At 43.4% G+C, this 24,546-nt stretch overlaps 1 protein-coding gene across 1 annotated transcript in view; it reads left to right on the top strand.

The window, feature by feature from the left end:
- Window positions 1–24,546, top strand: part of PPP2R2B (protein phosphatase 2 regulatory subunit Bbeta) — a 155,364-nt gene that overhangs the window by 117,188 nt on the left and 13,630 nt on the right. The window contains exons 5-6 of the mRNA XM_039484930.1: window positions 9,134–9,311; window positions 18,655–18,819. Of these exons, the coding sequence (XP_039340864.1) occupies window positions 9,134–9,311; window positions 18,655–18,819 (343 nt within the window). The remainder of the gene's footprint in view (window positions 1–9,133; window positions 9,312–18,654; window positions 18,820–24,546) is intronic.

The raw sequence follows: 24,546 nt of genomic DNA, 5'->3' as shown, positions 1-24,546 counted from the left end.
GTCCACTGGTCCCGCGGCTCCGGTGGAGCATCCCCAGGCACGCCTGCGGGAGGTCCACCGGAGCCGCCTGCCGCCCTCCCGGCGACAGGCAGAGCGCCCCCTGCGGCATGCCGCCCCAAGTGCGCGCTTGGCACGCTGGGGTCTGGAGCCGGCCCTGTTAACAACAATGTGTTAACCATTGAGGGCTCAGCCGATTGTTAGTTCATCATTTAGCAGTAAGGCATTCCCTGGGAAATATCCCACCCTCTTACTCCACCACCTCAACCAAGCTTCACAATCATCATCGCTGTGTACAGTATTAAATTCTTTGATTAAAACGTATACTGTGTGTGTAGTCTTTTGTCTGGTGAAAATTTTTTCCCTGGAACCTAACCCCCCGCCACTTGCATTAATTCTTATGGGGAAATTGGATTAGCTTAACATCGTTTTGCTTAAAGTGACATTTTTCAGGAACATAACTACAACATTAAGCGAGGAGTTACTGTAAACATATTTTTCTACAATAAGGCCCAAGTTTGTTTGCTTAAAATACATGGGATGGGCCACACAATTCATTGTTTTTGACTTAGCCCACCAGATTGCTTACACAAAGCACATGAGCCAGGCATTTTTTAGGTCTCCTGCAGTTTTGTAAATTTGCCACAATGACTGGAAGGCCTTTTGCAAACCACTGAATTTTTCAAACACTCACATAGCGTTAAAATGGATTGGCCAGAGGCAAGCCACCAGCCCACCAATGCCATTTTGAATTTACTCCCATTTGCTGCCATTTCAGAGACAGATCTGAGTGCATGAGCATCACTGTGTTCACATAAGACTTTCCAATTAAAGAGAAGTGTTGCCCAGCACCAAATGCATTTAAGAAACAAGGCAAACTACCTTGTCTAGTGGGTACTGAAATTACTTTATGGGGAGATAGAGCAAGGCATGGGGAATCAAGAATCCTAGAACTGGAAGAGACCTCAAGAGGTCGTCTAGTCCAGTCCCCTGCACTTACGGCAGGACTGAGTATTATCTAGATCATCCCTGACAGATGTTTGTCTAACCTGCTCTTAAAAATCTCCAGTCATAGAGATTCCACAGCCTCACTAGGCAATTATTCCAGTGCTTATCTACCCTGACAGTTCAGAAGTTTTTCCTGATGTCCATCCTAAAGCTCCGTTGCTGCAATTTAAGCCCATGGCTTCTTGTCCTGTTCTCAGAGGTAAACAAGAACAATTTTTCTCCCTCCTCCTTGTAACAACCTTTTATGTACTTGAAAACTGTTATCATGTCCCCTCTCAGTCCAGACTAAACACATCCAATTCTTTCAATCTTCCCTCATAGGTCATGTTTTCTAGAACTTTAGTCATTTTTGTTGCTCTTCCCCGGACTTTCTCCAATTTGTCCACATCTTTCCTTAAAAGTGGCGCCCAGAACTGGACACAATACTCCAGCTGAGTAGAGCGGAAGAATTACTTCTTGTGTCTTGCTTACGCCACTCCTGCTAAAACATCCCAGAATGATGTTTGCTTTTTTTGCAACAGTGTTACTCTGTTGACTCATATGTAGCTTGTGGTTCACTGTGACACCCAGATCCCTTTCCACAGTACTCCTTCCTAGGCAGTCATTTCCCATTTTGTATGTGTGCAACTGATTGTTCCTTCCCAAGTGGAGTACTTTGTATTTGTCCTTATTGAATTTCATCCTATTTACTTCAGACCATTTCATCTTGATCATTTTGAATCTTAATCCTATCCTCCAAAGCACTTACAACCCCTCCCAGCTTGGTGGTATCTGCAAATTTTATAAGTGTACTCTATGCCATTATCTAAATCATTGATGAAGATATTGAACAGAACGGGCCCAGAACTGATCCCTGTGGGACCCCACTTGATAAGCCCTTCCTGCACGACTGAACCACTGATAACTATTCTCTGGGAATGGTTTTTCAACTAGTTTTGCACCCATCTTATAGAAGCTCCATTTAGGTTGCATTTCCCTAGTTTGTTTATGAGCAGGTCATGTGAGACAGTATCAAAAGCTTTACTAAAGTCAAGATATACCACGTCTACCACTTCCCTCCCCCTCCCCCCATCCACAAGGCTTGTTACCCTGTCAAAGAAAGCTGTCAGGTTGGTTTTACACGATTCTACTCCTGGCTCTGAGACTCACGCAGTGGGTTCCACTTCTGGCTCTGATACTGATTCTGTTTGACCTGGCACAAGTCACTTAAACACTCTTTGCCTCTGTTTCCCCATCTGTAAAATGGGAACAATACAGTACGTCCCTGAGAGGTGTTGTGCCTTCTGGCAGTATATATTTGAAGGCCATTGATTTGAGCTGCTGTTTTGGCCTCTTTAGAAGAGTGGATTCACCACTAGATTACCTCCTCATAGCTTGCATGCTGTATTAGCTCAGTCTTCTCTAGTTTCCTCTGCTGACACTCACTCCAGCCCTGTGGTCCTCCAACCTCTTTTCACAACTCAGCCCTCCAGCCAGGTCACATTTAAGTCCATCCTTTCTAGGGTCACAGAGTTGTTTTAACCAGGCCAACAAAAATGCAAGAACAACTGAATCTTCAGCCCCAGGCAGGCTAACCTGGCCAATCCCTCTCGCTCACAGGTCATCCTCCACTATAATGTGTTGTCTTCACACCTGTCCTCAGGCTCCTGTGCTTCACTCCATCCCACAGTCTAAGGCTGACACAGTTCTTTACCTTCCCAGGGTTTCAGGCAGGCTGTCACACTTACCACCCCCCGGGTCTCCTCCTCTCCACTGAGCTGCTTTCTCCTTTTTTTGAGTCCATCCCCTTCACCTGGCCACACCCTTCCCAGGTGCAGTCAATGGGGTTACTAGCTCTTTCAGGGTCCCAGAACTCTTTTTTTTTGTGTGCCAGTGCAGAGTTCACACCCTTATTCATTTTAACCCCCAAATTCCCTGTGTTCCACATAATTTGGATATCTGCTCGTTTTTATGGTTCAGATAAACAATTCTGATATGGAAGTTACAGAAAGAGAGATGTTTATCCCAGAAAAAGAAATCCTGCAGCATTAAGTTTCTTCCATGGATAAAAGTTTGGTGCCTCTCCTTCTGGGCCTTTGTCACAGTATTGTCAACCACACCTGTTCTCTGATCATGTGATTGACTTAAGAATTCTGAGATATTTCATGCCAGCATGTAGGCATTTTGGTTTTTGAACTGTCGTGTATTCATGTGACTCCTGAAACTGGAGATTTAAGATGATGATTACCAATTATTGACTCAAAATTTGGCAATACTGCAGTGGAGGAGGGTGAGAGATACGAAGTTACTCATGGAAGCGATTCCAGTCGACCTATGTCCACCCTCACAAAATATAAGAAAAACGATGCCTTTCTCCAAGAGTGGAGTAGAACGTGCACATCATTATACCACCTACACAAAACAGGAGAAACCTGATGAGAACAAAGGAAGGAACTAACAAAACAATCACAATTACGCTGATCGGATTAACGCCGCTGTGATCTTTTTGATAGTAGACTGAATCTGGAAGAAAGAAATGCAATTCTGATGTGTGAGAAGGGGCCAAGGCAGGCTGTCTCCCTTGCTTTTTGAACCACATCCGCCACTGAACCATGGAGAAAACGAATTTTACAGCTCAAGAGAGGATTAGTGCTTCATTAACTCAGGAAAGGAGAAGCCTTCTCTAGACAAGGAGAGAAAGATTGAATGTGGTGCGGGTATCAAATGAGTCTTATCAGCGCTGTGTGCTGGGGGGGGGGGGCGGTCCTTTAAAATCCAAAAGGAAAATTAAGACATATTTTTTAAAATGAAAAAGGACTGGTATTCTCCCTTCTAAAAACAGAAAGTAATTTAATTTGTTACTGGTTTATTTTATGTGACAGCCTTTGTATGTACTTGATTCGGTCTGTTACACTGAATTACCCTTTAATAATGGGTATATATAATACCAGATATTGCCCTCCAAGTTAGTTCAGTAATTGAATAAGGAATGCATTTAGGAGTTTTCTATATTTGTTCAAGATTGTCATGACAATACTAGTAGGAGTTCGGCTCTGCTCAAACCACCCAACAGGAAGGCTGTATGCTTAAAAAAACAAGTTTTAATTGCTACCAAGTGACCTGTCATTTTATTAGCGAGTTTCATTTAACACTTGCGAAGTGCTGCAATTCTGAGCAAATTCATTGCCTCATGCATTAGTTTCTGGTAACTCTGATGCTCTTTTTCAGTGTTTGATTCAGCGTAGCAGACCTTTGTAGAATGCAGAGTAGTTTGCAGTGTTGTTAAGTTAGACCACCATTTCTCTCCATTTGTTGTATGTTGAGCAGAATTGTAATGAGGAGGTCTGTTAGACTGTAGAGTAGTCTCCCAAGGGGACTGTTGGAAGCCGTATTGCTTGAGACCTTTAAAACCTTGACTAGACAGCGTATTAGAAAATATATAGCTGAGAACAAACCTGCATCAGCCCTGGGGTGGGCTAGACAGAAGATCTTTTTTCATCTGTGATTCTTTGGTTAGTGGTTTGCTATTATTTTTTCTAGGATTCCCCAAATCAAATGACTTCGATTCTGCACCTGCTTCCTCGCTAAAACAAACAGCCCACTTCCACTTTTGAAAAACCCAAGAATCCTTTTTCTTTGCTTTATGCCCTTTATCATCAGTGGAGATAAAGACTTTATTGTCAATGAAATATTTGAACACAAATGATGATGGAAAGAGAAAATTCACCATTTCATTGTGCAAAACGTCTTCAGCGGCAAGTCTAGGGGTTGCACTGCTGACATCCCGAGCGTTCCAACTGAGAAGAAAGATCGGACAGTTTGCTATTGATACATGCACACTTGCGCACATTTCTTTTTTGTCATTAGTGCAAAATATATAAATGTGCATAAGCTATAGTGAATGCTTGTGTTTCTCTTTTGAGGAGGCTCTCTCTCACTGCCTTCTAAGTACCACCATCTAGAGCACTGAAGTCAAACCAGTGGCCCTTACGGACAGTAGAAGATGTGGATTTGATTCTAAATTGAAAGTACATTCCCACAGCCATGCCCTGTGTGATTTATTTTTAGCTGAAGTACTTGAATCCTCCCACTGCTGCTTCTAGTACCCCAAGAACACCACATCCTTTGCTTGCGTGCTGCATTGCAGAGGAGAGAGGAGAGCGTAGATCTGTTAGCTCCATTCTCGGGTTGTGGGAACCCCAAGGAGAGCAGACTAGCACTTCAGCTGTGTCTGTGCCTAAAGGAGCGGTATGCAAAGGGTGGCTCCCTTCCCCAATGCATTAACCTAGAGTAGCCCAGGAGAGGATAAAAAGAGAGGTTGAGAACCAACAACCAGTTACAATTCCCTGATTCTCTGCATCATTCCGGGGGGGGCATTATAACTTGTGCCAGCTGGCAACAGTCCCATATGGCCCATATTCCATTTGGGGATAGCAGGAGTGCAATAAACTCCAGCCACTGCCCTCCCACAGTTGACATACTACCTGTGCCAGTAGCTGTGGGGAGGGAAGCTATGCAGCCTCATTGTCCACTGGGTACTCCCCTATGCCAGCTAAAGCCCTGGCTCAGTGAGCCCAAAAACTATGGGTGAGATTTTCAATGGCAGATGCAACTAAGCACCCTGAAATAAGCATGTGAACCATCTTTGCCTCCAGAAATTAGACATGGCCAGGGAGACAGTGTTTGGATCCAGCTCCAGATTAGGACTAGGTTGGGAAGTAGATTTGAGATTGAATCAGGGTTAGGTTCAGTTTCAGATCATTCAGCTCACGAAGCTTGCCAGCTGGTCTCCATCAGTGTTCTGAATTGGGATTAGCTCTTTCTGCAAACCTTATGGGTGGGCTCGAGTTCAGGGAGCCAAATCTGAACTGATCCTACACCAGATTTGGAAGAGGATCAGATTCAAGGTTCCAGTGCTGGCTCACCTCAAGCAGAAGTGTTGGTGTAGTTAGGGTGATGCAGTGTCTGTGTAGACACTGTTACTTGCGTCAGTTGTTAGTGCTCTTGTCAATTTCACGGCTCCAGCAGAGATGTGAAATTGACAAGAAAGCCAGGCTGCTAGAGCCCAGCTGCCCCCCTGTTCCCCTGGAGAGCTGTGCAGCTGGACTCCTGGCTGGGAGCTGGGGCAGCTGGACCCCACTCCCAACTGGGGGCCAGGGCAAGGAGCTCAGATGGCTGGAACCCGCTCCCCAGTGTCAAGAAGCCCTAGGCTGCTTCCCCCCCACTCCCAGCAGGAAGCAGGGGGGCGAGAAGCCCTGAGTGGGTCTCCCTCCCCCCGCTCCCACGGGGGAATGGGGAGCTGAGGGGTGGGGAGCAGCTTCCCAGGAGCCTTTGAGGCAGCCAGGCTCCCAGCAGGGAGCTATCAATGGAGCTGAGAGAACAGGCTCTCAGCTCCCCACCAGGGCCACCCAGAGGATTCTGGGGGCCTGGGGTCTTTGGCGGCGGAGGGCCTCGCTTCGGCGGTAATTCAGCGGCGGGGGGTCCTTCTGTTCCGGGACCTGCCACCAAAGTGCCCCGAAGACCCGCGGTGGGGACCCCCCCCCCCGCTGCCGAATTACCACCGAAGCGGGACCCGCCGCCGAAGTGCAGCCGGGTCTTCGGTGGCGGGGGTCCCCGCCGCTGGTCGTCGGGCCACTTTGGCGGCGGGTCCCGGAACGGAAGGGGCCCCCGCTGCCAAATTACTGCCGAAGACCCGGCTGCACTTTGGCAGCGGGTCCCCTTCGGCGGTAATTCGCCGGCGGGGGGTCCTTCCGCCACGGAACAGAAGGACCCCCTGCCAGTGAAGACCGGGAGCGGAAGAAGCTCCGGGACCCGCAAGAGTTTTCCGTGGGGCCCGGAGAGAGTGAAGGACCCCGCTCAGGGACCCTGAAAAACTCTCATAGGGGCCCCTGCGGGGTCTGGGGCAAATTGCCCCTCTTGCCCTTCTCCCCCCCCGAGGCAGCCCTGCTCCCCACACTGCCCCTCTTAGGTCAGTGGACACGCTCCTGGTGAGGACGCACATCACCAACCCAAGGAAGGTAGTGTAGACGTGCACCACCACAGTAAGTACAGCAGTGGCTGTAATATAGGTCGACTTAAGTTTTTAGTGTAGACATACCCTAAGTAAAAACTGAATATGGCTCTGTACTAGAAACTGAGATGTTTATTGGCTGTGGATACTGTTACCTTCACTCTCAGGGTGCAGGAAAACTGATTTCTTTGCAAAAAGCTGCCATATAAAATACACCTATACCTACCGACGCTGGTATTGCAGTGATTACTGCAGGCTTGGGGATAGGAATCCGTGTGTGGCTTGGGCAGGTGGCATGACAGTCAAGACGTGGCTGTACTGCATATCAGTGTTGTGTTGAGTGAAATCTTATGCCAAAGCCTTTTATTTATTTACTTACTTTTGTTTCCAGAGAAGTCTGGTGTAACAGTTGAACGCTGTCCCTTTGCAAACCATCATGCTTCTGACAGTCTGAATGACAGCCTGCTTCCTGCAGTCTCTGGGCAAAATGCTAGACTATGTCCCCAGATGGCTGAGCAAAGTCCTTCAACAGCAAATGATGCATCATTGAATATGTCAGGCTGAATTAGAAAGCAGGCTCATCACATTAAGCTCAGGCTCTGAGCTGGCAGTTCCTATGTTCTAGTGTCACTTGATCCTGGCTGTCATACCCCATCCCCACCTCAGCAGCCATGGGAAATCTCTTTGGGCAGCATACAGATAATGCACACAGTAATGAAGTAGCTTGAGGGAATGGGTTATTGGCAAAAGGAAGCATAGACTGACACCTTTCTATTGTATTAAGTTGCCTTAAGAGTGTTATGTCTAAATATATATTTTTGACTGTATCTATTCAGCCATTGATGGCTTATGTGGGTTATGCTTAATAAACATACAAGGAAAAGTAGATCGGTTAGTTTTTTTCCCCATCTGATCCAATGTTCTTTCTATTTTCCTCTCTCTTCCCATCTCCTAATTCCATTATTTTACCATAGAGTGGGGAGAGGGGCAGGAATCTATGCTGACATGGGTTTACTTTTTCTTTTTTTAAAGGGTTATTTTAATAACAAAGAATAAAGGATTTGCTGATTGGAGGAAGAGAAGGTTTAGTCAACCAATAACAAAAATATCTACAGTGATTTTCTTTATTTTTTCCCTTTCTGTGTATTTGCATTTTGCAATAAGAATATGTGCTTGGCTTTAGCAGCAATCTAGCAGTAGTTTGGAAGAAAATGTTAATATTGGAAGCTCTGAGCCTGCAAACACATCTGTACAGATGGGCCCCTGTGCCAACACAGAACTGCAGGGCAGGAGTCTATCCATGTGGATTTGATAGCAGGATTGGGGCCTTAATGTGCTGTTCCAAGTACTGCACTTAGGTACAATTTTCTTTATAAAAAAACAAAACAAAAACCCAACTTAGCACTTATGCTAGACCTTTGGTGTTCAAAACATTAATTAATCATCACAATGACCCTGTTAATTAGTAAGTATTAATATCTCAATTTTTCAAATGGGGAAACTGAGGCAGAAAGATTAAATAACTTGATTAAGGCCAACGAGGGAATCATTGCCAGAGTGGGGATTAGAACTCAAGGGTACCTGACTTTCAGTGCTGTGCCCAAACCTAACAATACCTTGCCTCCAAATATAAGAGATTTCTGCATCTGTTTTTCCTACTGTTCAGTCTTTGTTGCATATATTAATGCATATATTAATGTATAAAATTGTGAGGGATGAGGGGCTTAAATAAATTTGTGTTCGTGAAAAGGGTAGGATTAAATCCCTGGGGACTAAAGATAACACAGGAGTGCCCGTTAGTGCCTGTTGAATTGGTGGTTTATGTGATGCACACAATTGTGCACTAAGAACTGGACTGAGACCACCAAACAACCATCAGATGGGAACTATCGGACAGCTCTGATCTAGACCAGATTCATTTCTAGAGGCAAAAACCAGCCTAGAAGCAAAAACTAATTCATGTCACTGAACAATCTGGTCTCCCCATAAATGTACGGTGTCCTGGATTAACTCAGCTGTAGGTGAGATTGTTTGAATATTAGCTGAGTGTACTGATCTGAAAGTTGCAATGACATTACTTTTAATGCGTAAACTATTTTGTTCTCCTAACGCCTTGCTTTTTGTTCCTTCTATTGCCAGGTCCCTGTACTAAGGCCCATGGATCTAATGGTGGAGGCTACTCCCCGAAGAGTATTTGCCAATGCGCACACATATCACATCAACTCCATATCCGTAAACAGTGACTATGAAACCTACATGTCAGCTGATGACCTGAGGATAAACTTATGGAACTTTGAAATAACCAATCAAAGTTTTAGTATCCTTTGATTCATAAATCCGGCTGGAGTTATTGTCCAATCAGGAGAGTTCTTGTAGAACCCAGACTTTAGAAGAATGAGCTCATCTGAACCTTGAGTTTACATCTTTTGGAGGATTTCTTTTTCGTCGTCTACAAATCCTTCTTATGTTTGAATTAGGTTTCTCTTATTTAACCATTAGACAAATATCTTATTTGTGCATGATTGTGTATACACGGTCAGTCAGATGCTGAGGTCCTTATGCAGGTTTTATTCATTCCTTATTCAGGCAAAATTTCCAATTAAGCCCATGGAAGTTTTGCTAAGGAAGGACTGAATAAGAACTGAGGGAGGTCTTTAGGATTTAGCCCATTCTGATTTGCTTTACAACAGGATGTTAATAATAATAATAATTTTAATTCTGTTTTTATTACTGCAGATTACCCCATTCAGTTACCCTATGTCAGTAGGTTTTTTTCATACAGAGATTAAAGTGTAAAGCAGGAACACAACAAACTGTTCATGAACAGCTAAATGGAATACACATATCTTGCAATGTATCACGAACGTTGCTAGACTTGTATTCTGAGACTCCGCCAAGGAGAGAGAATTCCAAAGGCAGCCTCGTTCCTTGCTTCTGTGGGAATTCTATCCACGTATAAACTGAGTGAGGACCTCCAGGCTTGGCCGTATACAATATATGCATCCATGGTTTGTCTGTATTTCACACTAGCGTAGGGTCAGTCTGGTTCTCTGGCTTAGATGTGACATGAAAGCAGCTGCTGTTGGTTCTTCTGATGTGAATTTAGTACTGGGGAAAAGGGTGAGCCTACTTGACCTCTGTAGGGGACCTGAAAGTACAATGGCATTTCCCTCATGGGGAGAGGGAAGGGGCCACAAAGATACAGAGGACAGTTAAGGGGGAGAAAGTAAACAAAGGGGTAAGGCCAGGAGTGGAGACAAAAATGCTGAACACTGAGCAGAGAGCCCCAGAGTAAAAAGGGGTGGCCTATCTGAAAACTGTCTGATATGTGGGCAGGAGGAGAGAGGGGAGCTCACCAAAGTAATGGAAGGCCCACCCTTCAGGTGAGGTCAGAGCCACAACCCAGGTGTCATCAGATCACAAGGAAAAACAAATGAAAAGCAGGGACGGGGGTCTAGGTCACAGGGTCAAAGCAAAGGATCCAGAGAGAGACATCAAGCAGAGAACCCTGGACAATGCCCACTGCTCAGGGAGGGTTGACAGCTTTGTCTACCGGCAAGAAAGCAGTAGTGCCAGCTTCTCTCACTTGGTGGCCTGTGCTAGTATGCATCAGTTCTAGTGGTAAGAGACGATAATGCAGCTTCTTTATTGATACACCCATCTGGTCCCGCATATGTGGGTGGGTGCAGAGTTTACTCAAGCCAGGTCTACACTACAAACTTGCATTGGGTATAATTATATTGCTCCTAGGGGTGAAAAATGCACACCCCTGAATGAAACAGTTATACTGACCTAACATCTGGTGTAGACAGTGCTGTGGTGATGGGAGGGCTTCTTCCGTCAACTTAGCCACTGCCTCTTGCACAGGTGGATTAACTAGGCTGACGGGAGCAGTTCTTCCGTGGGTGTAGTGCCATCTTCAGTGAAGTGCTACAGCTGTGCTGCTGCAGCTTTTTAAGTGTTAGCCCTGCCCTAAGTGTTGGGAGACCATTACTGGTCTTCAGTGTCTGCAACGTGCTCTGAGATCCTCAGATAAAAGGTGCTACCTAAATACCAGCTATTATTGGTGCTGTGTTATGGTTACAGTGCGTGTGTGTCAGTCTGGACAGTGTGTAAATGTAAGTGCCAAGACCTCCTTTTTCTTTTTATTTCTGTTGCTCTTGCTGTGGATGCAAAGTGTTACCATAGCAGCTGGCACTGAGAAGGTCTCAGTCTGTTTTTTTTAACCACTACGATGTTTTGTCTGATTCCAAGAGCCATAAGATTGAACACAGCTCAGCTGGGCATCATTACAAGCTGCTGTTTTCCAGTTTAGGTGACATGTTGAATTTTGCCTGCAGGGTGTAAGTGGGGGAGGGGAATTTCCTTAGGTGATTTAGAAGACAGATGCCTTGGGGGAAATAAGGAGAGGAAATATTAATAGTGTAGTTTTCATTATAAACTGTAGTGTGTGACAGGTTGCCGGTTGCAGACATACAAATGAGACCGTGCCAGTCACCCTTATAACAGCCACATCAGAAATAATAACAACAGGGATGATGATGATCACTGATACTTGTATAGTGCTTTCCACTGAGAAATCCCCAAAGCACACAGCAAACTTTACCAGCTGGGGATCATTTTGGCAAGCGCTGAAATTCAGCCACTCTGGGGTGGAAAGTGCTTGTGTTTGAACTGCATGCGGCAACAGTATATTATGGTTTAGAACCAAAAGTGCCAAGTGCCATATTGAGACAAAGCTACAGAGAATTCAGATGGACAGAATGTAGTTGTCCCAGCCAAATTTAGTCAAGATACCAGTGCTGATAGTCTACTGTTCCTAAAGTGCCAGGAGAATTTTAATTGACACAACTCACCAGGAACTCAGTGGTATATCTCATTCAAACAAGGTATCTCCAGCAGCAAATTGCACCTTAGCACCATGCTGGTGTATTGGTACAGTCCTGACCAAGAGAAAAGAGTGCCCCTTGATGTATCACCACTAATAATTCTTGTAGCCATCCGAGTTCTCCCTGGCATTTTGCTTAGCTTAATAAGTCTTGCTGGATCACAGTCTATAGGGTTATAGCTCCATCACAGAAGCAGCAGTTCAGACCAGTAAGGGGAAGGTTAGTCCTTTGGATAATGGACTCTTGTCATATCCAGAGATCATTGCTTCTGTTCACAGCTGTGAAGAGCCAAAGCAATTTGGATAATGCAGGTGGCTGTTTGGTTGGCAGTGTGGATGCCTTGCTCTCTTCCCTACCATTATCCCATCTTTCTTGTTGCAGTTGATCTGTTCATTCTCAACTACCCACATGTGTCTGATCCATCCAGAAAAAGTTCCCTGGGAAATTTGCAGGCAGGACTTTAGCAGGACACTTGTTGTTCTGTGCTGAATTCCCATGCATTCTGCCAGGGAGATTGCATTCACTGATCTGTACTGAACTGGCATTTCATAAGTGAAGCAGTCCTTCTGAGATGTCAGTGAGTCATTAGTACAGCATGGCAGCATGTGACACATCCCATCCCATCCTCTGAAAGCGGCTTCCTAGAATTCTTCCTGATCACAATGCTTTGGATGCCACACATCCTTATTTCTGAAGTCAGCTCCAGGGGCAGTGCTTGGTCATGGAGCTGACACTCCTAAAAGGGTGGAGAAGAGCAGTTACAATGATTCTTTCTTTAGGAAACAAGTAGAAAATTTTGCAGTTGGGTTTTTTCATTTTATTGTTTGGTTTTGGTGGTGGGCGTACCCCACTCAGATATATGAGCATGCCTGGGGTTTTCCCTTCCCATTCTTGAATCCTAATTGAAAGCTGGTTAAGACAGTCTTAAGGATCCCACATTTATTCATTCCACAATGGGTTTTTTCCTGGTGAACGCTCCATCCTCTAGTTTCATATGGTCTTCAGCGCACAGATCTGTGATAGGTTTCAAAAGATATCTTTGAAGGGTACTTGTAGTCATGAAAGTGGCTCTAAAAATGACGCTGCGGGCTCTATATATCCTGGACATGCCTGATACTTGAGCTCTGGAAAATGAGTAGAGTTTTCCTTGAATATCCTTCCTCCTTGGGCCTTTAGGGTAGGCAGGTGGGTTCTTTCATGGCTTCACAGGCCATTGAGCAAATCTCCACTGGACACCTAGCAAGTGATACTCATGGCCACCTCTCCAAGCCCAAAGCACATCATCTACAAGGCCTCCTTGAGAGGCACTGGCCAAAGCAAAAGACTCCTCAGAAATTCAGGTCTCCCACACTGAGGAGAGCCTGCTTAGCTGTGGTCATCCACTCTGAGGAAGAAATGGAAATAAAGCCGTTGCCTTTGGAACAAGACTTCTATCACCATCTGGGAAAACTATGCGGAGGTTTCACGAGAGAAGAGAAAATAATGAATCAAAACATTGCATAAAGATTCCCACTATGCAGAACTAGTGTGATGGGAATAATCTTACAGGTTACAGCAAGGAGTTGTGGTGAGATGAGACAAACCAGCAGCACTTTAGGATTGGGTGAATAAAGATTTTGGGGTTTTAATCCTAAAGAAAGGAAAAGATGATAATTTAGTAAATTGTAGGGTTGGTTGGGAAATTATTATTTTCCCCTGTGTAAAAACTCAATAAAATCAAAGTTTTCACTGGAAAACAAAACATTTCCAGATTTCAGTTCTACCTCTCTCTCCACCCAAATGTCAATGAAAACAGATTTTTCACAACAATTTCCATTTAATCAAACAGTCATCATTGTGAGAAAATAATGTCAATGGGTGACTAGTAGATTATGGAGGGCTATTGACGTCTCCTTGTTACCTCAATTTGCAATCATGCGTTACTGTCGTGGAGTCTGTACAGTCTTGGAACTGGCTTTTAAACTGCTTTTATTTTTATCTTTTACATAACTCATGGGGTTGGCTTTTTACTTGTCTAAAGTTAGCCCCCTAGAGCAGTGGTTCTCAACTTTCCTGGGATCAGGACCCATTTGTAAACTTTGATGGCCTGTTGCAACCTAAAGCTACCCCCAGACCCAATGCCTCCCCTGTAGGAGTCGATAAGTTACACCAGGTTGGAACGCCCTGAGCAAGGAGCTCAACCCAACCAGACCCCCACCCTCAAACCCTGTGATGCGTTCTGGCAACCCAGTACTTGGTTTTCCATTTGATCTGGAGCAATCTGAGCTCTTTGTTGGGTATGTTAGGCCCCTCATTACATTACACTACTCCGCAAAGTTTAGTTTGCCAGCAGATTTCCAGGGCCAAACTCTTCTCTCAGTTACTGACATAACCCCATTGACTTCAGTTTGGCCCTCAGCATTTTAAAATAGTTTTTAATACTGCTGGCCTCTCAGTAACAATTGTTTTTGGAGCTGCTCCAACAACTGCCAGTCTCAAAACTCAGTCGCTGTATATTCTTAAAAAAACAGAGAAATTGTTTAGTTTAAAAAAGCAGACTTAGTGATGCACCATGTCCCGTTCCACGAAGTACAGTGCAGTTTAATAAGGTCTAAAAATCCCTGGAGGTAACAGCATGCACAGGATTAACACGCTAGCTTTTCACCACTAGAGACCTAAGCTCAAATCCTACTTAAGTCATAAGTGAAAATGAGTTGGGGGGGGTCTCATTCCAGTTCTGATTTTGTGCACATCACAAAGCCATTGTGCAATTTGATATGATTCGAAGGCACTGCTTAGTAGGGACCAGGGCTGTAATAGCAAGGGTTGTTGGAGATCGGAATTGAAGGACGTTGGCAAAGCTGCGAGAGGGTTCAGAAATATGATAATACCATGTGTTTCTATAAAAGCAGCAAAGAGTCCTGTGGTACCTTATAGACTGTCATAGGTCTTCTCCCCCACTTGGAGCTGTTGGGTTCCAAGATGGGGACCTGCATGGACTCCTCTAAACTAAAATCCTAGTTTAGATCTGGTTCTCGCTGCCACCAGTCAGTTTTAAGTGTCTGACACACTCCCTGTTCCCCCAAAAACTTCCCCTGGGGAACACACATTCAAACCTGAATCTCAACACAAAAGGAAACAAACCATTTCCCTCCTCCCCTCTCCTAGTGCTTAGGAGAGATACCTTGATTCAAACTCCTTGAATCAAACAAAGAGGGATTTCTTATCCCCCCCCCTTTCCCCTAGTCCTTGGGAAAATACCTTGATTCAAACTCCTTGAATCAACCAAAGAGGGATCCACTTTTTCCCCCCTCCCCTTCCCCTGAAAATCCAAACAAGGGAAGAAATCAATCAAGTTCTAAAAAGAAAAGATTTTATTAAAGAAAGAAAAAAAAAAGTACACTCTCTCTGTATTACCAGGATGCAAAAATACAGGGTCTAACATAAAAACTGGAGAGACTTCCCCCTCCCTCCTCCTCAGAATAATCAGTAACAGCAACAGAAATAAAGAATTCTTCCAGCAAACACACAATTGCAAATATAGAAAGCAACTCAAAAGACTAATCCGCCTTTTTAACTAATACTCACTATACTGGATAGTAGGAAATACTCCAGGAGAACTTGGAGACATGTCTGGCCTCTCTTGGATCCAAAGAGAGCACACAGAGCAAACAAGGAACAGAGACAAAGCCTTCCCTCCACAGAGATTTGAAATTATCCTGTCCCTTGATTGGTCCTCTGGTCAGGTGTTTTTCAGGTTACTGAGCTTGTTAACCCTTTACAGGTAAAAGAGACTTTAACCCTTAACTATCTGTTTATGACATAGACTAACTAGAATGTTAGTCTATAAGGTGCCACAGGACTCTTAGTCTGCATCTGTAAAAGCAGCAAACACGGCTACCCCTCTGATACATGTGTTTCTATATCACTTTTCATCTTGGATTATTGTGGTGCTTCACAAACGTTACGAAATCTAACCTCACTACAGTCAGTGAGGACACTATTACAATCCCCTTTGTGCAATCCAGGGCATAGGGCACTGGCTGGTGTTATAATTCCAGTTCTGCCACTGAACTGCAGCATGACCATGTGCAAGTCAATTTGCCTCTCTCTGTCTCAGCTGCCCCATCTGTACAGTGGAAGTACTAATATTTGCCTTCATATAAAGCACTTTGTACATGAAAAGTAGTTGACAAAGAGCAAAGTATTCTGATTTCACAGACAAGGAGACTGAGACACGGAGAGAGAAGGTGACATCCCCATTCTATTGAAATGCAAATAATAGTACCACAGGAAATCTGTAGCCGAGCTGAGATTTCTCTTGATTCCTAGTTTGTACTTTAACCTTATGACTATCCTTCATTCCAAAAGAGTCTAACGGTAGAAGTATTACAGATTAGTACTGAAGTGCGTTGGCAGAGCTGAGGATGGATGGCAGAGTACCTGACTGATATATACCTGGTTATAGCCAGTGCTATTGGCCCTTCCTGTCTCTGAGCACAACATTCACCCATTTTTTCCCCCAAAGGGAAAAATGCCCTCTCTCTAAACCCTCCCACCCACCATGCTGCACTGAGGAAAGGACTTTTCTTGCAGTCAGGTTTTGAAGTAATCCCCACAGGCCTGTGAAGTTCACATCTGATTTATTTTTTTCCCTCCTCTCCCTCTCTCTGGAAATTTGCTGTGAACAGCAGGACCTTAATTTGCTTTCCATGGGGTGATGAAAGTAATGGTGCAATCCCCCTCTCCCCCCACACAGTCAGTAAATTGTCCCATGCTGGGTATTTTGATTGGACTGTGAAATCTAAAGCCGCTTGCCACCAGTGACCACTAAGTCAGTGTCAGGGCCGGATTGATAGAGACAATCATCAAAGGCTCATCTGTACCACTAGGAGGCTCTTTGTGATTGACGTGGTTCCTTTCTGACTCCCTCCATCTGGTGTGTCTGACTACAGATATTTCAAGCTCAACTTGAATGTCAGGATGATTTAATTTTAGTCCAGGATTTTACTAAGTCTAAACTTGCAGAACCTTCTTGAGATGAAAAATCTTCCTGTTACAGCAATCGTTTTCTGTTAGTCATGTTTTGTTTTTCTTGCATTGTTACATCACATGGGGTTATTTTCTTTTTCCAGCAACTGTAATAAGAGCTGTTTATTCTGCCTCATGACAAATTTGCCAGAGTCGAATCTTGCGGTTTTTTTGAACAGAGGGGGCAATACAGTGTGTGTTACAAGCAGCTGCAGTCTCTAGGTAAATAGATAATGTAACACAAGATGGGATTTGTCTTTAGTGCATTAGTTTCTTTCAATCTGTGTGTTCATTGACCTCATTTGAATGATGAGACGTGAAGAACAATGGCAGTCAAAGCCAGATTCACGCTAAAGGCAGTTAACATAGGCTGAGATTTTTAAAGGAGTCTAAGGGAGTGAGATGCCTAACTTGCATTGAATGCAAAGGGATTTGGGCATCTAACTCCTTTAGGCTATTTTGAAAATCCAGACATAGTTCTTGATCTGTTTTATTTCCAGTAACACCATGTGTCTCTTGAGAACAGTGCTTTTGGAAGCAGTATCTCACTGCAGTCTGAATATGTGTAAGAGGGGTGGGAATGTATGTACTGGTATTCTTGATCCCTTATTGTTACGTAATTTATACGCACCATCAAGGGTACCTAGTGCTAAAATGTTTTGGGTAAATATTGTCCTGGCCCTAAACAGCTTAAATTCTAAGGCCATGAGCAGGTACAATATGTGGTACAATACAGCACAGAACAAACATATGCTAAAAGAAAATGTTTGCCAAGTGGTAAAGAAATAAGGAAGTAACTGTAGGGATCAAAGCAGCCAAGGTATTACTTGCCTGGTTGAATCTGCCTAGGGAGGAGGAGTATGTTTTACTGGTTAGAGCAATACTGTAGACTAGTGGCTCTCAACCTTTCCAGATTACTGTCTCCCTTTCAGGACTCTGATTTGTCTTGAGTTCACTCCAAGTTTCACCTCGCTTAAAAATTACTTGCTTACAAAATCAGACGTAAAAATACAAAAGTGTCACAGCACACTATTACTGAAAAATTGCTTGTTTTCTCATTTGTACCATATAATTATAAAGTAAATCAATTGGAATGAAAATATTGTACTTACATTTCAGCGTATAGTATATAGAGCAGTATAAACAAGTCATTGTCTGTATGAAATTGTAGTTTGTCCTGACTCCACTAGTGCTTTTTATGTAGCCTGTTGTAAAAAGGCAAATATCTAAATGAGTTGATGTACCCTCTGGAAAACCTCTGTGTATCCCCAGGGATACGCGTACCCCTGGTTGGAACCACTGCTGTAGACAGATTACTGTAGACCTGGCACTCATGGTGAGGCCAGATGCAAGTCACTTTGCTTCTCTGAGCCTCAGTTTTCCCATCTGTAAAATGGATAATGATGCCATTGAGATCTTCAGATGATGATGTGCGTATTAGCATAGCGCCCAAGTGCTGCTTATTTACATATGATCTAACATGGAGCCACAGCCATTCAGAAATACAAAGAAAGAGAACAGAATATCTCTTCTAGTGCTAGAATACAAGGCTTTGCTGAGAATTCCTGGTGCAGAACTTTATCACTCAAGATTAAAACAGCAAAGATTTGAACACTGTCTTCATACTCGCTGTGAAAAAACAAAGTGCTCCAGTTAAATGATGCATAATAAAGAAAGCCAGAAGTGATTAATAACCACCGGGGCTGCCTGTTGACAGCACTGGCTCCTGCTCTTTGTTTTTCCTTGACTTGCCTGTTTCAGATATCGTAGATATAAAGCCAGCCAACATGGAGGAGCTAACGGAGGTGATCACTGCGGCAGAATTCCATCCACACCACTGCAACACCTTTGTGTACAGTAGCAGCAAAGGGACAATAAGGCTATGTGACATGCGGGCATCTGCCCTTTGTGACCGACACTCCAAATGTGAGTACTTCCAGCACCTCACCAAGGTTGTGGCATAGGGGTGTTTTGTGATGGGCAGGGGGGGAGGACACAGAGTAAATAAAGGAAGGAGAACTCCGATTATAGGATCTCATTTCTACCAGTCCTAGGGCTCAGTGGCGCCAGGTCACTAAATGCCTGCTAAAAAAGCCGCAAAAAACCCAATGAAAGAAATAAAAAATTTGGTTAAATGCGAATGGGACGGTTTTGAGTCAGGCTCAGAATTCAGTCTCAGATGCAACCTTCAAATTCCCCAAAGTTCTGGAGAGTTTGCATTTGAGGGGTCTGTTTCAGCCTGCTATAAAACTAGGAGCCATTTGAAAATTCAGATTCCAGTCTGGGTGTTCAGAAACGGGCTCAGGTCAGGTCGCTTCTCACTGTGGTATTTTCCCAACACTGCTTTTCATAGGGTAAAGTGAAGAATGATCATTTCATTGGGTCTTTCTGGCCTTTGTAGAGAAGTGGTGAGGTCATGTACTCATCCCTTCCCTCAGTACTGATGTCTTTGTTTTTGTTGTGGTTGATATGAAATGAATGCCCAAACCAGAAGGAACAAAATCCACATCTTTCTCCAGTCCTGCACTTTCTTGCTCCAGCATCATGCATATCTTTGGCAGCTCTGCAAGCAAGAATGCCCTCTCGCTGAAACCCAGCGCTGCAGACTTTGGGAGTAGTGAGGGGAACAGATGGTAGGCTGTAAAAAATTATTTGTGCTGCTTTGACAGTATTGCATCAGATTTATTGCATTGAGGCCCTAGGGTGCAATGTTTATCAATCCCATATATCTGGGAACGTAGAAATTGCTATACTGGTTCAGATGAGAGCTGGACACAAAAAATTTGGCCAAATCTTTTTCTAGAACAAAACGCAGATTTGGCAACATTGAAACGTTTTGTTAATTGATGACAAATTTCACTGAATTTTTCTTTTAGGGAAAAGTACCAAAAAAATAAAGTTTCAAAAAAAATTCAGTTTGAAATTACTTTTTTTTAATTTATATTTTGTTTTGTTTCTAAAAATTCAGTGGCATTTAAAAGTGGTCAGAATCCAAACAAAATGTTAGTCCAACTCCAAATGATTTTTTTTTTTTTAGACTTTTTGAAATTGCCAGTTAACCAAAAATCTGTTACTCGTCCTGATCTAGTTCAGACCTCTTGTCCAATGAGGCCAGTATGCTGTCTCAAAAGGTGATGCAAAACAGCAAGAAAAACAAACCCTGTAGTGAACAATTTGGAATAAGCAGATCCCATGGGAAATTTGTTCCTAGCTCCCCTCCCCCCAAGTTAATGGTTGGTTATGCCCTGGACCGTGAGAGTTTATACAAACAAAAGCAAGTATTTCTTTACCCAACGCACAGTCACCCTGTGGAATTCTTTGCCAGAGAATGTTTTGAAGGCCAAGACTATAAAGGGTTCAAAAAAGAACTAGATAAATTAATGGAGGATAGGTTCATCAATGACGATTAGCCGGGATGGGCAGGGATGGTGTCCCTAGCCTCTGTTTGCCAGAAGCTGGGAATGAGCAACAGGGAATGGATCACTTGATGATTTCCTGTTCCATTCATTCCTCTGGGGCACCTGGCATTGGCCACTGTCAGAAGACAGGATACTGGTCTAGATGGACCTTTGGGCTGACCCGGTATGGCCATTCTTATTTTCTTATAGCCCATCTTTTTCTCTAATCTCAGATTTCAGGGGCCACATTTCACCTCAGCAGAGCTGGTGGAATTATTCATTGCTAATAATGTATCCAGCTAATTGATGCTGGTTCTCTGTTCACCGTTTATTTACAAACAAGTTGTGACTGTGCTGTGCAAGAAGTCAGACTAGATCATCACAATGGTCCCTTCTGGCCTTAAAGTCTATGAGACTGTTAGGAATTTGTTCATTATTAACTATTGTTCAATGAATAGTTTGTGTGAGCGAATAGTTTGTTTACAAATGGATCGGTACACACGTTGTTGTTATTTGTATTGTGGTAGTGTCTTAGGGCAGTGGTTCTCAAGCTTGGGTCGCCGCTTGTTCAGCGAAAGCCCCTGGCAGGCCGGGCCGGTTTGTTTACCTGCCGCGTCCGCAGGTTCGGCTGATCATGGCTCCCACTTGCCGTGGTTCGCTGCTCCAGGCCAGTGGGGGCTGCAGGAAGGGCGGCCAGCACATCCCTCAGCCTGTGCTGCTTCCTGTGGGAGCCGCAATCGGCTGAACAAGCGGTGGCCCAGTCTTAAGGGACCACTGTCTTAAGGGACAGGGCCCTACTGCGCAAGGCACTGTACGAACATATAACAAATACAGTCCCTGCCTAAAGGAGTTTACATTTAAGAGAAGAGTTAGCACAATAGATTCAGGGTTGGTTATTCATGCTCTATGATTGGTCACCTGACTGTCATGATGGTTTTTCTTCTTCCTGGACTGGATGCCCTACAAATTTATTCTCTGCAAACATTTATAATCTGTCACTATTGCTATTGTGCAAACAATTGGAGCTTTTCAAAATGGACAGGGGAGCATTTCTGGTGGAAGGACACTCAAAATATATATCTGGCTAGTTTTCAATTCCCACAATTAATTAAAAACTTGCTGACTGGGATGTTTGTGGATATGGAAATATAAGGGGCCGATATGGAAATATAAGGAGTCATGAACACTACCGAAGCAAATCGGTGTGTTTTATCCACAAGAATTTTTGCAAATATGTTTTTGCAGTTTTCACACCACTCCAAACGTATATTATAGACCCATACTATGTACTATAGACCCATAATGCTGATATGTTGTGGCATCTCTTTTATTAATAAGTTTAGAGAGATTTCAAAGGATCAGCATCCTTTCCTAGTATCCTCAGAAGGACTAGACTGGAAGTTGTAAGTGCACATATCTTCTTTCATTAGATTTAATATGCATTCTGTTGCTCAGATCATATCTGCCAATATCCTACCCAGTTTCTGGTGATTAGAATTCATCACCTTTTAGAGCATCTTGGATTTATATATTAGGCCTTTTGAATTCACATATCCCAAAGGCTATTCTAACATCTGTGGATGCAACACTTTTAAAGGGTTATAGGAATCTAAAAACAAGTGTTTTGTGGTTTATTGTTGTTGGAAGACGACGTAAAGCAGGTTAATATTGTACTGTAATTCTTAGTGACCTGAGAAGCTCACATGTGCTGTCATTGACTAATAAAGCACAACAAAACTGTTATTGGAGACAGGCCATAAGTTGGAATTCAAACCTCTTTGAAAATCTAGATCTGAATCAGCTGTCTCTGTAGTTTTGGTTCTGAGGGGGGCCTATTTTCCAGTTCCATATCTTACAAGAATCTCAGGAGATTTCTAGCATCCAAGATGTCAGAATATTATTGCAAGAACAAATTGCACAGACTTGGTGCCGTTGAATGCTAACCCTAATAAACTAGATCCAGACAGTGCAAACTAATGCTTTTGATCTTGCTATAGCATGATTATAGCCGCATATCTACAACATATTGTTAGGTTTTAAAAAAAGGCAGATTGGGAAGAAAACTGTATTTCTATATGGAGGGCTTAAGTTTTTGAACAGCAGTTTCCCTAAATTCCACTGTTTCTTTGCGCTGTCTCACTATCCTGTGGGATCAGCTCCCACCTGAGATTCCTAATACAATTAAGAAGCAAACAAAATTCAGTTTCTTGACTTTTCAGCAGTAGAAACCCTCCTTTGTTCAGTTGCTGAAATGTCCTTTTAGTCCTCAGCGCGAATACAAGCCAACTGCAAAAACCAGTTCAATTTGACCTCTCCCTTGACATTTCATATTGATTTTCCTCTATCCTTCAGAAACATCGGTCTTCAGTCAATTGCAGCTCAGCAGATGTGAGAGTCGGAATTGAGACAGTTCATCAAAGTTCAAAATGAAAAAGCAACAATGGCTTTTGGAGATGAATTCTCTAAAGGAGATATTTAATAACTGCCCATGTGTAATCAAAATGCAGACCATATCAGTGTACATCCAGTCATAGCTATTAACCTTTTGATAAGTATTTGGGTGCAACACACTGCCTAGGGTCAGCTTTAACATATGTGTTTCTATTTTTACAGCATACTTGCTCTTTGTAGTCAAAGCTCTGTTAAGCCACTACCTCTTTCCGTGCAAGGTAGCTTGTAGTTGCCATTGTGCATGAAGGAGAGAATACTACCTTTACATATATATAAAGCCTACTATCTAGATATTTCAGTATTAATTAAGACTCACTTACCTATCTCACAATGGTATTGTATGTGGATAAACGAATGCGTAGAGAGGTCAAGTAACTTGCCCAAGGTTACCCAGGAAGTTAGTAGAAATGGAATCCAAGATCCTTGTTCTCCTGATCTAATCACCAATAACATTTCCTTTCAAGAGGACCAGAAGTGTAACTTGTGCTTCTGGTTACATTTTTCTTCCCAGTTGAAAGAAAGCACCTGCCCTACATTAATCAATAATTGATCTTAAGAATTCACAGACCTGGCACCAGGAAGATCTGGGTAACGTTAATCTTTTGTTTGAGTTTTATAAGTAAACAAGTTAGTAAAGATCTGAGTAAAAGCCTTCACCGAGAGTCCATGATCATTCACTACATTTCTCATGGGGTCCAAACTAAAACCAGACCTCCAAACATCTATAAAGATTCGGAATTGGGAGTTGGAAATGATCTTTGCAGCTGACCCCATCTCTGTCCACTAAAGTTCCCAGTTCCAAACTCTGCTGTACCTTGGAGAAGTTTGGATGTGTATCTCTATCCTGTTCTGGACTCTACATCTTGGTCCATCTAATGTCAAAGGTTCCATCAGCTGGCATTACATTTGCAATAGTTCCTACTATCTCTGAGATTTTTACTTTGTCCTCAGAATTGATGGAGGAGATGCCAGTGAGGATTCATTTGTATTAAAAGCAGAGAAACGCTCAGCATTTAAATAGATTCCCCCTCCCCCCTGTGTTTTGGGAGGAAATATGAATGGAGAGGGAATACCACTCAGTGAAAGAGAAAATAGATTTGTTATGTAACATGGAATTAGCTGAAGAGCTCCCAAGAAATCTTCTCTTTGAGCTCAGCAGCCAGTGTCTGCTTCTGCAGCACATAGAAAAACCCCTTGCAAGCTTCCATCTAATAAGCAAAACTAACTCTGCCCACCCCCAGCCAACTCCATCACTCATTTACCTTTTTTATTCATTACACCTGTTTTCACACTGGAGTCATGTGACTGGGTTTTCAGGAAGACTCTGAGGCTTATTAGTTTCTGAGCTGATACTCCTCCATCAGAATTTGATGCCACTCTGTGGGTCCACCTTTTATACAGAGCTGTACCCTGGTTGAGCAGGTGCAGGGCTGTGGCAAGGATCACAAATAGCACCTGGAAGGAGTTTCATTCTCGGTTCTTGGAGGTAGCTGAAGTGCAGTTATTGCTGCTTAAAGCCAAAAAAAGAAGCTTTTCACCATTCCGTGAACTTGCCCTTCTTTTCCCTTTCCACAGGGCTGTCTGAGCCCAACACAGGTAATGCTGAATAGATAGCAAACTCCATTTCCTTTAAACGTGAATGTAAATCTCAGTGAAGAAATCTGCATTGCTTGTACTGGGAACAGTTACTGCAAATGGTGGAACAGAACTATTTCCCTCTGAGCAGCACATCACTGCAGGTGGCAGTGTCATTTGTGATTTGCAATTTGTGATGCATTGTACCTGTAGCCATGTTTGTACAAGA

Source organism: Mauremys reevesii, linkage group 8, assembly GCF_016161935.1.
Source record: "Mauremys reevesii isolate NIE-2019 linkage group 8, ASM1616193v1, whole genome shotgun sequence".
In the NCBI taxonomy this organism is placed as follows: Eukaryota; Metazoa; Chordata; order Testudines; family Geoemydidae; genus Mauremys; species Mauremys reevesii.
This window is presented reverse-complemented; position numbering and strand designations above follow the sequence as displayed.